The sequence below is a fragment of the Bufo bufo genome, chromosome 4 (genome assembly GCF_905171765.1).
Source record: "Bufo bufo chromosome 4, aBufBuf1.1, whole genome shotgun sequence".
Taxonomy (NCBI): domain Eukaryota; kingdom Metazoa; phylum Chordata; class Amphibia; order Anura; family Bufonidae; genus Bufo; species Bufo bufo.
The window spans coordinates 30829765-30842574 of record NC_053392.1 but is presented as its reverse complement, the minus strand read 5'-3'; the positions used below and the strand labels follow the sequence as shown (position 1 = coordinate 30842574).

General features: G+C 44.3%; 1 protein-coding gene across 1 annotated transcript in view; it reads left to right on the top strand.

Annotated features, from left to right (window-relative positions):
• The first annotated feature begins 2672 nt into the window (after positions 1–2672).
• Positions 2673–12810, top strand: part of LOC120998934 (vomeronasal type-2 receptor 26-like) — a 57574-nt gene continuing 47436 nt past the window's right edge. Inside the window, exons 1-3 of the mRNA XM_040429810.1 lie at positions 2673–3393; positions 3552–3694; positions 9246–9298. Of these exons, the coding sequence (XP_040285744.1) occupies positions 2673–3393; positions 3552–3694; positions 9246–9298 (917 nt within the window). The remainder of the gene's footprint in view (positions 3394–3551; positions 3695–9245; positions 9299–12810) is intronic.

Sequence of the window (12810 nt, the reverse complement as noted above, 5' to 3'; positions counted from 1 at the left end):
CATCTCCACATTCCTAAAATCCATGCCATATACACGTCCCCTGATAGGGGGCGTAACAGGGATTAAAGTAATAAGAATAGAACAACATAACACTCCTTATAATAACGCAGAGAGAGGAGTCTGAAGAAGAGGAGTCAGAGGAGGAAGGTGGCTTTGAGGAGGTGGAAGACCAACCACAGCAGGCGTCTCAGGGGTCTTGTTGTCACCTTTCGTGGGACCCTTGGTGTTGTACGTGGCTTGGTGGAGGAAGAGACCTTCAATGACATCAGTGAGGACAAGGAACGGGACATGGCTAGCTTGGTATCCAACCTTGTGCAAATGGGGAGTTTGCGGTTGTGCAAATGGACTGTTTGCGGTTGTTTGCGGTGCGTTAAACGGGGAGTTTGGTCTGTCACTGTGAAGCAGGCGTAACCCTTACACTACCTGATCGATACAACATCATACCTGATGTTTTAAAGCAAGTTATTCCAAACAATTTAGGAATGTTAGGTGATTTATGCCCTTTATGGATTAAAACCCGACTCTGCGTCAACTACGTAATTTTCCATGGGAGTTTTGCCATGGATCCCCCTCCGGCATGCCACAGTCCAGGTGTTAGTCCCCTTGAAACAACTTTTCCATCACTATTGTGGCCAGAAAGAGTCCCTGTGGGTTTTAAAATTCGCCTGCCTATTGAAGTCTATGGCGGTTCGCCAGTTCGCGAACATTTGCGAAAATTCGCTGTTCGCGAACGGAAAATTTTAAGTTCGCAACATCTCTAGTCTCAACTCCATTTATACGTCAGGCTTATAAATATGGTGGAAGTAATATGATTATTGTAACAAAATGCACAAATCAATATGTCAGACTCAGACTCATGTCTACTGCCTTTAGCTGAACCAATATATAAGAAGAGTTCATTTTATAACTTCTGGTGGAGATTCTATTCACCTTGATGAGAAAGGAAACTTTCCGACAAGATTTGATCTGGTAAATTATCAGGTATTTGCTAACGGAACCATTGGGAAACAAACAGTGGGACATCTCCATGAAGACAAAGGTCATCATCAGTTTCTTATAAATGAGAGCTCAATTATTTGGAAATCACAACTTCTCCAGGTGAATTTAGTGTCTGATTCTTTATTACACATTATCAACTGTCATCTGTTTATCCAAGACTAAAACGTTTTAACAGACTTCTTCAGTGTGGCTGGACCATAGTGGGGTTCATACTTACCTGGACCCCACCTCTAGATCCCAGCTGCAGCTCTCCATGGCTGCCTCGGCAGGTACCAGGTCTCTCGGAATGAAGATCCTGTTGATGGGCATCACAGTGATGTACCAGTGATTGGCTGCAGTGGTCACATGACACCTGTCAATAGGATATTGATTCCCAGAGACCCAGGACATGCTGAGGTGGCCATGGAGTGATGCTGCCGGGATCCAGCAGCAGGGATCAGGTAAGTATGAACCCCACCGCTGGTCCAGCCAAACTGAAAAGGTCTGTTAAAAAAGTTTATTCTTGATAACCCCTGATACATACCCATTATAGGTATATTGATGTGGACCCCCTTAAAGCTGCAAAAAAGCTCTTCTGATCTCAACTCCATTTATACGTCAGGCTTATAAATATGGTGGAAGAATGAAGTTTAAGGGGTTGTCCAATTTTAATATAATTACAGGGCCTGCGAACCCTCAGTTAGGTCATTAGAATAAAATTAAACTTTTATTAAATCCAATGTTTGTACTTTTTGTTTATTTTTTGCTTTATAGGCAATTTAATCTGCACTAAATACCCAATTCTGCTTAGTTGTAAGCTGCCAAAGGTTCAAGTTACCTTGACAGCTAAAACTGAGCCAACAGGGTAAGGATCGCTGACCGCCCCTCCCCTGCCTGAGTTCACACACTGCTCCCCCTCCCCTCTCCTATCTTCTGCTTCTACAGGTTAGACTGCTGAGGGTTGCACTGACATAATAGGAGAATTGGAGACATTTGAAAATGGATGAGGAACTAAGATGGGAGTCCCTGACCCTTCCCTCCTTTCAATGGTTGATCATTGGCTGAGGATAGAATACGCTAGAATGCTGGAGCACGCCCCATAGTATTACTGATCGCATCATTGTTTGCGTGTTTGTTTCCCAAGTGGTGTCTTGTCCGTGAGTTGACATGACGCCCAGCGTGACATCGGGGTGATACTAGGGGAAGCACTACAAAACTCAATCATTGATGATGGTTTGTATCAATACCTTACTGTGCTTCACCCCGTCACCCCAATGTTATACATACTCCCCAAAATACACAAGAGATTAAATGACCCACCGGGTCGACCGATTGTCTCTGGTAGGGGCTTGGTCTTTAATACATTGTCTGTCTTTCTCGACAAATTATTGCAGGTCCGGGCGACCTCCACCCCATCCTATATCAAGGATACTGGACACTTTTTATCTAAACTACATGAGTTACAACTGCCCGCACAATTTTTATTGGTCAGTTTTGATGTTGTGTCTTTGTACACATCCATTGACCATGCCTATGGTCTTGGTGTCGTCGATGTGGCCCTGGCCGACATGGGACTCTCCCCGGGGGTGTGCCGGTTTGTCCTCCACCTCTTGGAGGTGGTCCTGAGGAGGAGTTACTTCCTCTTCGGGGACACCTTCTATCAGCAACAGCGGGGTGTGGCCATGGGGTCTAACATGGCCCCAACTTACGCTAACATCTTTATGGCCAAGGTGGAGGACGGACTGGTTTACCGTTCCCCTTTCTTTGGAAGGGTCCTGTGTTGGTGGCGCTACATCGACGACATCTTTATGATCTGGACAGGTACAATGGATGAGTTGGATGACTTCCACTCACATTTAAATGCGGGTGTCCCAGGACTGCAATTCACAGTTACATCTTCAGCTAGTGAATTGCAGTTCCTTGATGTACGGGTTTATGTGATGGAGGGTCTTTTAGCTACAGACCTCTATCAGAAGCCCACTGATAGAAATACCCTTCTTATGCATGATATCTATCACCCACGCAAAATGCTTGATTCCATTCCTTGGAGTCAACTTCTAAGGGTTAGAAGAATAGTCTCTGATGAAGAGGTATGTACAGAAAGGGTGGACGCCATGTGTACACGCTTTGTTGAGCGTGGCTACCCCAAGACCTTACTCGATAGAACTAAACATAAAGTTAAGTTGGTAGACAGGGACTCTGCACTTCAGAAATCGACAAAAGCCAGATCCGGGGCTAGGGTTCCTTTTGTCTCCATCTTCGGCCGGGACAGTGGTGACATTGTCCATGTCCTTAGAAAGGAATGGCATATACTCCAAAGGGGGTTGCCGGAGATAGAAGAATTCAAGTCCCCGCCAATGATGGCATACAGGAGGAACCCTAGCCTACGGGATAGACTGGTTAAAACTGATGTAGGTGATTTTTATCTTGCTGCAATTGTGGTAATGTCCTTAAAGGAGACCACTTTTTTCACCCTTATAGTGGTAAAAAATATAAAATCAATGGCTACTACACTTGTAGGTCACGGGATGTGATATATGCCATTCAGTGTCCCTGTAGCCTCACCTATGTAGGTGAGACCACTATGGAAGTCCGAGAACGCATTAATAAGCACAAAAGCACTATACGCAAGAAGAACATGGACAAGCCAGTTGCGAAACATTTTGTCGAGGCAGGACACTCTATAAACCAACTTCGCTTCAGGATAATAGACAGTGTGGGTTTCTTACGGAGAGGGGGGGATAAGGATGCAATATTGAGAAAGAAGGAACTCAAATGGATCTATACGCTGAGGTCCTTACAACCATTTGGACTCAATCTTGAGTTCAATGTGGCAGGAATCAGCTAGACTCTCATCTATTATATTATATTGTTTTTATGTTCTTGAAAATAATTTGAATATACCACATTGAGTAATTCCATGACAGTTGATATACACCTATCTGGTCACTAGTCTCAATGACTGGTTATTTAACATCATGATTTTTTCACAGATGATGCTGTATGTCATTTTTTGTATCCATGTTTATTTTTGTATCCATGTTCATTATTTTAAATGAACGCCAGTGTGAGGATCGCGTCTATGCATTGACATGGTGACCTTTCTTTTATAAATTAAGTTACGCTACACAATACATTCTAATTATGTGTTAGTGTTTCTTTAAACGTATGTCCTGCACGCCGTTTGTTTACCTTAGCGGTGTGGACGTATCCTATTGGTAGCTATGTTGCCTCCCATGTTATGTGTCAGTCTGTCACGTCATTAGTAGGTGCGGCACCGTGACGTAAGCCGGCCGCCCTCTGATGACTCCTATGGACATGCGCTACTTTAACATTGGGACGCCAGCCACCACGCTGATGTCTACGTCATAAGTGGTTGCGGCGTCGCTATGTGTATGTGCCGCCTTTGATGACACTCATGGTCAAGCGCACTGTCTACCCTGAGACGCAAGCCGCCATGTGGATGTCTACACGCGATCACCCCACACAGGTGAATATGTGGTCACAATGGATACGTATTTGAAACAGCTGATTAATGTGATTTAATAGCACGGTGATTTGATGTTAGGTAGGTGTGTCATATAACATTACTGTCGATTGGATTATCATGATTGTGGGTGGTACCAGTATTTTGGATTTATATGCTGTGTTTTTAGTTGTAACATATGCTTGACAAAGGCTACTTCTAGCCGAAAAGTTGCTGTTGTTTTTATGCCATGCTGTGAAGTCATCGACTTAATAAAGAAGAATTGCTGGACATGCTGCTGTGGCCCTCTACTTTCTCTACATGACGCCCTGCACGTCATTATGGGGAAGGGGGGGGGGGCACCACCACTTGCTACTAGCTTACCCTATCAGTATGGTGATGTGGGGAATAGGACAAATCATCACAGGGGGGATATTTAAACTAGATGGCGTGGCAATGCATCCATGTTTGCCACACCCAACTTCAATTAGTTTTGCTGCTACATACAGAAACCAGCAGCAGACCTGGTCAGAAGTCCCCTGAAACACATAGGGACTTTGATTATTCTAATTCTGGGAACCTGACTAATCCCTTAACAGCAGGACTGGTACCACCTGGGTCAGGGCTGGAGTTAGGGCTCCCAGAATAGTGAGGAAATGTCCAGAGGGGTGGCCCTTGTTGGGCAAGGTGCTCTTCTTAGCTGGACGAAATAGTTCAGGCTAGGCCGAGCAGGGTGAGAGGAGGGAAAGCCTCATCCTGCTGTTACCTAGAGAAAAGAGACCCGCACTGTGACCCCTTCCTATTCACTATTGCACTCCCACACACTGTCTTGTATCTACAGAAGTGGTAAGACTGCTCCATTTTTATTTATTGAGCACCACTGGGTTAATAATCACTATTTGGATGCAGCATTATGTAAGCAGCTGGTATGAAAACTCACTGAAAAAAGTGGCCTAAACGGGTTAAAATGCTCCAAAGCCAAACACTGTAGCGTGTCTATAACCGGAGGAGCAATTCCTCTGCATGCGGTCCGCAGACAACGGCAATCCACAGCAAAAAATGCGTACAATGGAGGATGCCGGGGCGGACCACATACACCACAAGAACATCTTACACAAAATGATACATTGTGCAGATGAAAAAATATGCATACAAAAATCACTGCAAAAAATGCACCAAAATGATACACAACTGACAATACTAGCTAATTCCTCAGGCCGATGTTAAAAGCTGAGAACTTTACCAATATCTTCCAGTCAGGAACATATCGGAGCCCCTCATGCATTACGTCACGGTGTATCAGCACGCATTGTCCGTGGTGTGTGAACAGGGTCTAAACAGTGATAGAAACCAACTCAGCCAGACTCTCACATGCCTCCATAGTGGTATCACCAATGCACTGTGAGGTAGGATAAAGCTGTGAGCACCCACCACAGACCCAGAAGCTACCAGGTGCAAAATATTGTTACCTACAAAATAAAGTGGCACATTCCATGCACCCTAAACGGGTGAAAATGCTCCAAATCCAGACACTGTAGCGTGTTTATAACCGGGGGAGCAATTCCTCCTCATGCGGTCCGCAGACAACGGCAATCCACAGCAAAAAATGCGTACAATGGAGGATTCCGGGGCGGACCGCCTGCACCACAAGAACATCTTACACAAAATGCTTTGCTGAGTCAAACTTTGTCGGACGAGATTTCGGTGAAGAACTTCGGCCTTCGATTCTGCAACTTTAAAAACATATTAAAACAGCAATCTGAAGCCGGCATCGGTCCCGAGGTACTAGTCTGTACTGGAGCCGGCTTCGGTCCCGAGGTACTAGTCTGTACTGGAGCCGGCTTCGGTCCCGAGGTACTAGTCTGTACTGAAGCCGGCTTCGGTACCGAGGTACTAGTCTGTACTGGAGCCGGCTTCGGTCCCGAGGTACTAGTCTGTACTGGAGCCGGCTTCAGTCCCGAGGTACTAGTCTGTACTGGAGCCGGCTTCGGTCCCGAGGTACTAGTCTGTACTGAAGCCGGCTTCGGTACCGAGGTACTAGTCTGTACTGAAGCCGGCTTCGGTACCGAGGTACTAGTCTGTACTGGAGCCGGCTTTGGTTCTGAGGTACTAGTCTGTACTGGAGCCGTCTTCGGTTCTGAGGTACTAGTCTGTACTGGAGCCGGCTTCGGTCCCGAGGTACTAGTCTGTACTGGATCCGGCTTAGGTCCTGAGGTACTAGTCTGTACTGGAGCCGGCTTCGGTCCCGAGGTACTAGTCTGTACTGGAGCTGGCTTCGGTCCTGAGGTATTAGTCTGTACTGGAGCCGGCTTTGGTCCCGAGGTACTAGTCTGTACTGGAGCCGGCTTCGGTACGAGGTACTAGTCTGTACTGGAGCCGGCTTCGGTATCGAGGTACTAGTCTGTACTGATACAAAAAGAAGACAAGGGCGGCACTCACCGATACTTGCAGAAGTAGTTTCTTTATTCCATTTCGATATAAGGTAGGGAGCAGACTACATATATGCGTGCATCAGCAGGATAAGGCGACGGCCGTTTCGCACCTCAGTGCTTCGTCTGGCCTATAATCAAGTGATAGATTTCACCTTCTTTTAAAAAACCCTGCTGTGACGCGCTTCTCTCTGCGACACCCAGGTGCAGCGCTCACCTGGCGCTCACCTGTGTGTCACAGAGAGAGGATCGCGTCACTGTATGAAAGATACATTACATTAAAAATAATATAAATCAATCATGCAAACAATATAATGTGAGCAAAGGCACTTACAGAAATATCCCCATATCGATCTTATCATTGAGACCTAACGGACCCATTGCGCCTGCTCTCTCTCCTGAGTAGTTCCTTGTGCCTATCTCCCCCTTGTGGCAGACTGCGTATGACCTCTATTCCTGCAAAGCTAAGTGTCTGATGGCTTCCTTCATGTTCCTGTCTCATGTGTTCAATCAGACGTGTGTAGCCCTTGCCAGTGGTGAGTGAGTTGATGTGTTCTCTAATCCTTTCTTGGAGGCATCTAAGCAAGTAAACAACATATTTGCTTTTGCAAGTAATGAGAGTGTTAACCCTATGCTGGATCCCTCCAAAAAACAGGGTGTTCCATTGCGGATTTAGTTTGCAGCATGAGCAATGACCGCATCTGCGGTTGCCCTTGGGGCCCCAGTTTTGAAGAACTTCGGCTTTTGATTCTGCAACTTTAAAAACATATTAAAACAGCAATCCGAAGCTGGTGTCGGTACCGAGGTACTATTCTGTACTGGAGCCGGCTTCGGTCCCGAGGTACTAGTCTGTACTGGAGCCAGCTTCGGTCTCGAGGTACCAGTCTGTACTGGAGCCGGCTTCGGTACCGAGGTACTAGTCTGTACTGGAGCCGGCTTCGGTACTGAGGTACTAGTCTGTACTGGAGCCAGCTTCGGTCTCGAGGTACCAGTCTGTACTGGAGCCGGCTTCGGTCCCGAGGTACTAGTCTGTACTGGAGCCAGATTAGGTCTCGAGGTACCAGTCTGTACTGGAGCCGGCTTCGGTACCGAGGTACTAGTCTGTACTGGAGCCGGCTTCGGTACCGAGGTACTAGTCTGTACTGGAGCCAGCTTAGGTCTCGAGCTACCAGTCTGTACTGGAGCCGGCTTCGGTACCGAGCTACTAGTCTGTACTGGAGCCGGCTTCGGTACTGAGGTACTAGTCTGTACAGGAGCCGGCTTCGGATTGCTGTTTAAAAAAGCCAAAGTTCTTTACCGAGGTCTCTTCAATTTAACAAACAAGAAGCCCATACATTTTATGGTGTACAGATACAGATCTCCGTACAGCATTAAAACTAAATTAGGGAACAAATCGACTTCGGTTCATGGATTTTAAACATGATTCGACCAAATCTAATAATCACACAACTGTGGGATCGCAGGTCTTCTAGATAGATTATGTGTACGTTTGGGTGTCATTTGCATATTCAACCAGGATCTTAAGTGACCATGTATTGTCTAAATATTGTTGTAAAAATTTAGCAAACATTGGGGCACAGGCAGAGAATGATGGAAAATAGGAAAACAAGTATCAAGTCCATGTTAAATTGTTCACCACTCCAGCTGTTCCATTCCGGTCTTCCCTGTGGTGATTTGGCAGCTCTGATGTCATGTCTACAACACCTGACTGCTGCAACCAATCACTGGCCTTCAACAGTGTACCCATAAGCTAGTGATTGGCTACAGAAGTCATATGTAATTGAGGTAAGGTCATCACTTCAGCCCTACACATAAAGATCAGCCAGGAGGAACAGAATGGTGGTTCATACAAAGGCCGGTCTTGATTTGACACATTTATTTATTCAATGAGTGACTATGTAAAGGAAGGCTGGCTACACATGGCCATGATACAACATGTACTAATAAAACTACTGTTGATCTAAGTTAAAGCGGTTGGCCATTTTCTAAAATAACTTCAATAAAGCTGTAACAGACACTGTCCTAGGAAACCCCAAGCATGTCTTATCTCGGCTTTCTGTTTCAACGTCCCTCTCTGTCCATGGATGGACCTGTAAACTGCAGCCACTGGTGGCCACTGTGTTCCTGGAGATCAAAATGGTGATGGTCTCAACATTTACCTGTGTGGCTCCTGCCATTAATGTATTCTCTTCTGCTCTTGTGCCGAACGTTATTTAACTCATGCACAAGTAGATGCAGTGGAATCTGCTGGACCTGTTTATATACTGAATGCTTTCAGGGCAAGCCCAGAAGAGGAGATACTTCCAGGGCAGCAGTCATGTAGGTAGATCATGTGACTGGTGCCAATTGACCACAAGCATTAGGATTTGTAGTTCCCACAGAGGGATTCAGAGCTGTACATCTTCAATTGGATGGACAATCCATTATATAAGTGTGATGTCTGCCAGAGGCAATATACCCTCCCCACAAGCAAGTCCATAGCCATAAACAAGTGTTACCTTTGCTGTCACACACAGTACCTTGTGATCCTAAACAGTCTACAGATGGCTGTCCTCTATCCCTCAGGGGTTCTCCTAGCATACCTGCTTTGCTCTGGCAGCCATAGGAATGTTTTTTTTTTCTTTTTCCTTGGTGCCAGATTCTGTCAGGCTCACAAACTGTAGCTTCACCCTCAGCTTGAGCCAGACTGATCCGAAAAACGGTCTCCATGCCAGATATTAACTTTTGGAAAACCATTTGGGATTACACCGTGCATCATAGCACATTAACCCTTAATAACAAATGTTAAACTCTAACACCTGTGTCTTGAGGTGTTACTTTACTTTCTTCACCACCCCTTTACTGGTATAATATTGTGACCATTTTTGAACTTTTTAAAAAGTTACAAATGATACATCTGTCTTAAATCAGCCAAACCAGACTAACAGAACCCGCTCCCCCTCCCCTTTGTTTTCCAAACTGGTGTGAGTGGAGTTATAAACTAAATATCTCAAAACTTTGATGCAATATTCCCAACCCCTATTTTGTCACTATTTGAAGCCTGAAGCCTGGCGTACACGGCTTAGGAATTCCCCCATAGTGCCAGTCAGAGCTCCGTGCGTCCTTGCAGCCTCCTCATTTCGCTTTGGTGTATAAGGGACCACTCTTTGATGAATTATTCCTACTTGTCTTTAGTCTATTTGATGTTCTGTGACTTCACCTCTGCTATCATCCTGTAGTAGGAGAAGTTTGCTCTGAAACCTATCACTTGTCTTTAATACATGGTCTTAGATTATCCAGAACTGCCCTTATATTTTTCATTAGGGAAACGACTGTGTATCTTGAAATATTAGTAAATGTCAGTGCTTTGTCAGGTTCCACTATTACACTAATATTCAAATGGCTCCAACAGAGTCAATACTGTGCATATTAGAATAAATCCACCACACTAAGAACTAAATGATAAATACACAGTACAAAATTAATCTAAATATATATTTTATTAATTCATACTAAATCATGTTACAAAGTCATATACAAAAGAATAGATCCACAATGGAGGTGTAAGGGTACTTTCACACTAGCGAGTTCCGTCACAGGGGCTCTATACCGGAAAAGAACTGATCAGTTTTATCCCCATGCATTCTAAATAGAGAGCAATCCGTTCAGGATGCATCAGGATGTCTTCAGTTCAGTCGTTTTGACTGATCAGGCAAAAGAGAAAACCGTAGCATGCTACGGTTTTATCTCCGGCGAAAAAAACTGAAGACTTGCCTGAATGCCGGATCCGGCATTTTTTCCCATAGGAATGTATTATTTTTTCAGAATACCAGAATGCCGGATCCGTCCTTCCGGTCTGCGCATGCGCAGACTGAAAAAAAGGTGAAAAAAATAAATGCCAGATCCGTTTTGCCAGATGACACCGGAAAGACGGATCCAGCATTTCAATGCATTTTTTCGACTGATCAGGCATTTTTAAGACTGATCAGGATCCTGATCAGTCTTACTAATGCCATCAGTTGGCATACGTTTTGCCTGATCCGTCAGGCAGTTCCGACGACGGAACTGCTTGCCGGATCTCTCTGCCGCAAGTGTGAAAGTACCCTTACACTCCAAAAAGAGATCCCATCAATGAACCAGGCGCAGACCAATACTACGCCCCATACATAATCTAATTCCCAACAGATTAAATAGATCAGGCATGCTCAACCTGCGGCCCTCCAGCTGTTGCAAAACTACAACTCCCATCATTCCCTGACAGCCTACAGCTATCATCCTACAGAAGGGCATCGTGGGAGTTGCAGTTTTACAACAGATGGAGGGCCGCAGGTTGAGCGTCCCTGAAATAGATGAAAAAATATTCAAAAGTGCCTAGTGCAAAACATATAGTACAAAATCCTTTAGGCAATAACACTAACTGATATGCTCAAACCTCTTTAAAGGGGTTCTCCAGGAATTAAGAAAATGAAAATACGTAAATATTACTTTATTATAAACATATTCCTAAATACCTTTCATTAGTTATAATGGCTCGTTTTGTCTAGGGAGCAATAATTAGGAGAAATAAAATGGGCGCTGTCCTATTAGTGCACACAAAGCCTCTCCTAATCACACAGGAGGACCAGTTACTTTACAACACTGAGGTAAAGAGCTACATCATCCTCCTCCTCTCCTACTTGTCAGGGATTAGGATTATGAATACAGATGAGAAGATCTTCAGCTGAATTTCTGAAAAAATTGAGTTCATGAGGAGACATGAAGTACAGAGAGAAGGAACAGGACTGTGGTAATGGAGACTGCATACAAGTGTTGCTGCTCATTAGCCATATCTGTTCATGAACTCCATTCCTACAGAGATTCAGCTGATGACCATATTAAACTGTATTCAGGATCATAATCCCTGACAAGCAGAGCACAGAGGAGGATGAGGCAGCTCTTTAGCTCAGCTCAGGTGAAGTAACTTGTCCTCCTATGTGATTAGGACAGGTTTGGTGTGCACCAATAGGAGAGCGGCCATTTTATTTATCCTGATGATTGGTCCCCGAACAAAATGAGCCATTATAACTAATGTAAGGTATGTGGGACTATATTTATAATGAAGTAATATTTAAGTATTTTCACTTTCTTAATTCCCGGAGAACCCCTTTAAGTAAATGAGTATTTAAAGTGCCTTGTGCAATCCATGTAAAACACAGTTCATTAGGGAATACATAATGAAAATATTTACCGACCAGTGTGGCTCAGATCACGACATGCATTTCCCATCTGGCTTCCTCAGTGGATAATGAACAGTGGGCTCCTTGCCTTTATACCCTACTGATAAAATTAAAACACATGGTGAAATACACTTAAAGACACATGTGCTCCATAGTGTGTTCTTGGCATCCGTTCCACGCTGGAACACATGACATCACATCATCTTTGTTTTTACACTGAATACATCCCACCCTATTCCATATCCATCTTCAAATATATATTATAATATAGTTGGAAATTAAATATCCTACATAAAAGGAAAAAAGGAGGAGATTCATTGGTTTCTTTTGAATGTGTAGCAGTAGCGATAACCGATGTGTGCGTTCCACCGTGGAACGCATCGCTCCACGTCCAGAACTTCCAGTATGCGTTCCACTGCATCGCACCACCACCAGCACATCCAGAAATCCGACAAGCTGATTCGCTACAATGTTAACTACCAACTGCCACCAATGTGACCAACCAGAAAATATAAGTAGTAAGAGGGTATATGTTTCGTCAAAGTGACAGGTACCACGCCCCTTTTACACGCCCCCTTTTATATCGCTTGATATTAGGTTTATATCGCTTGATATTAGTTTTATATCGCTTGATATTATATTTATATTGTTTGCTATTAAAATTTATATTGTGTGCTATTAAAATTTATAGTGTTTGCTATTAAAATTTATAGTGTTAGCTATTAAAATTTATAGCGCTTGA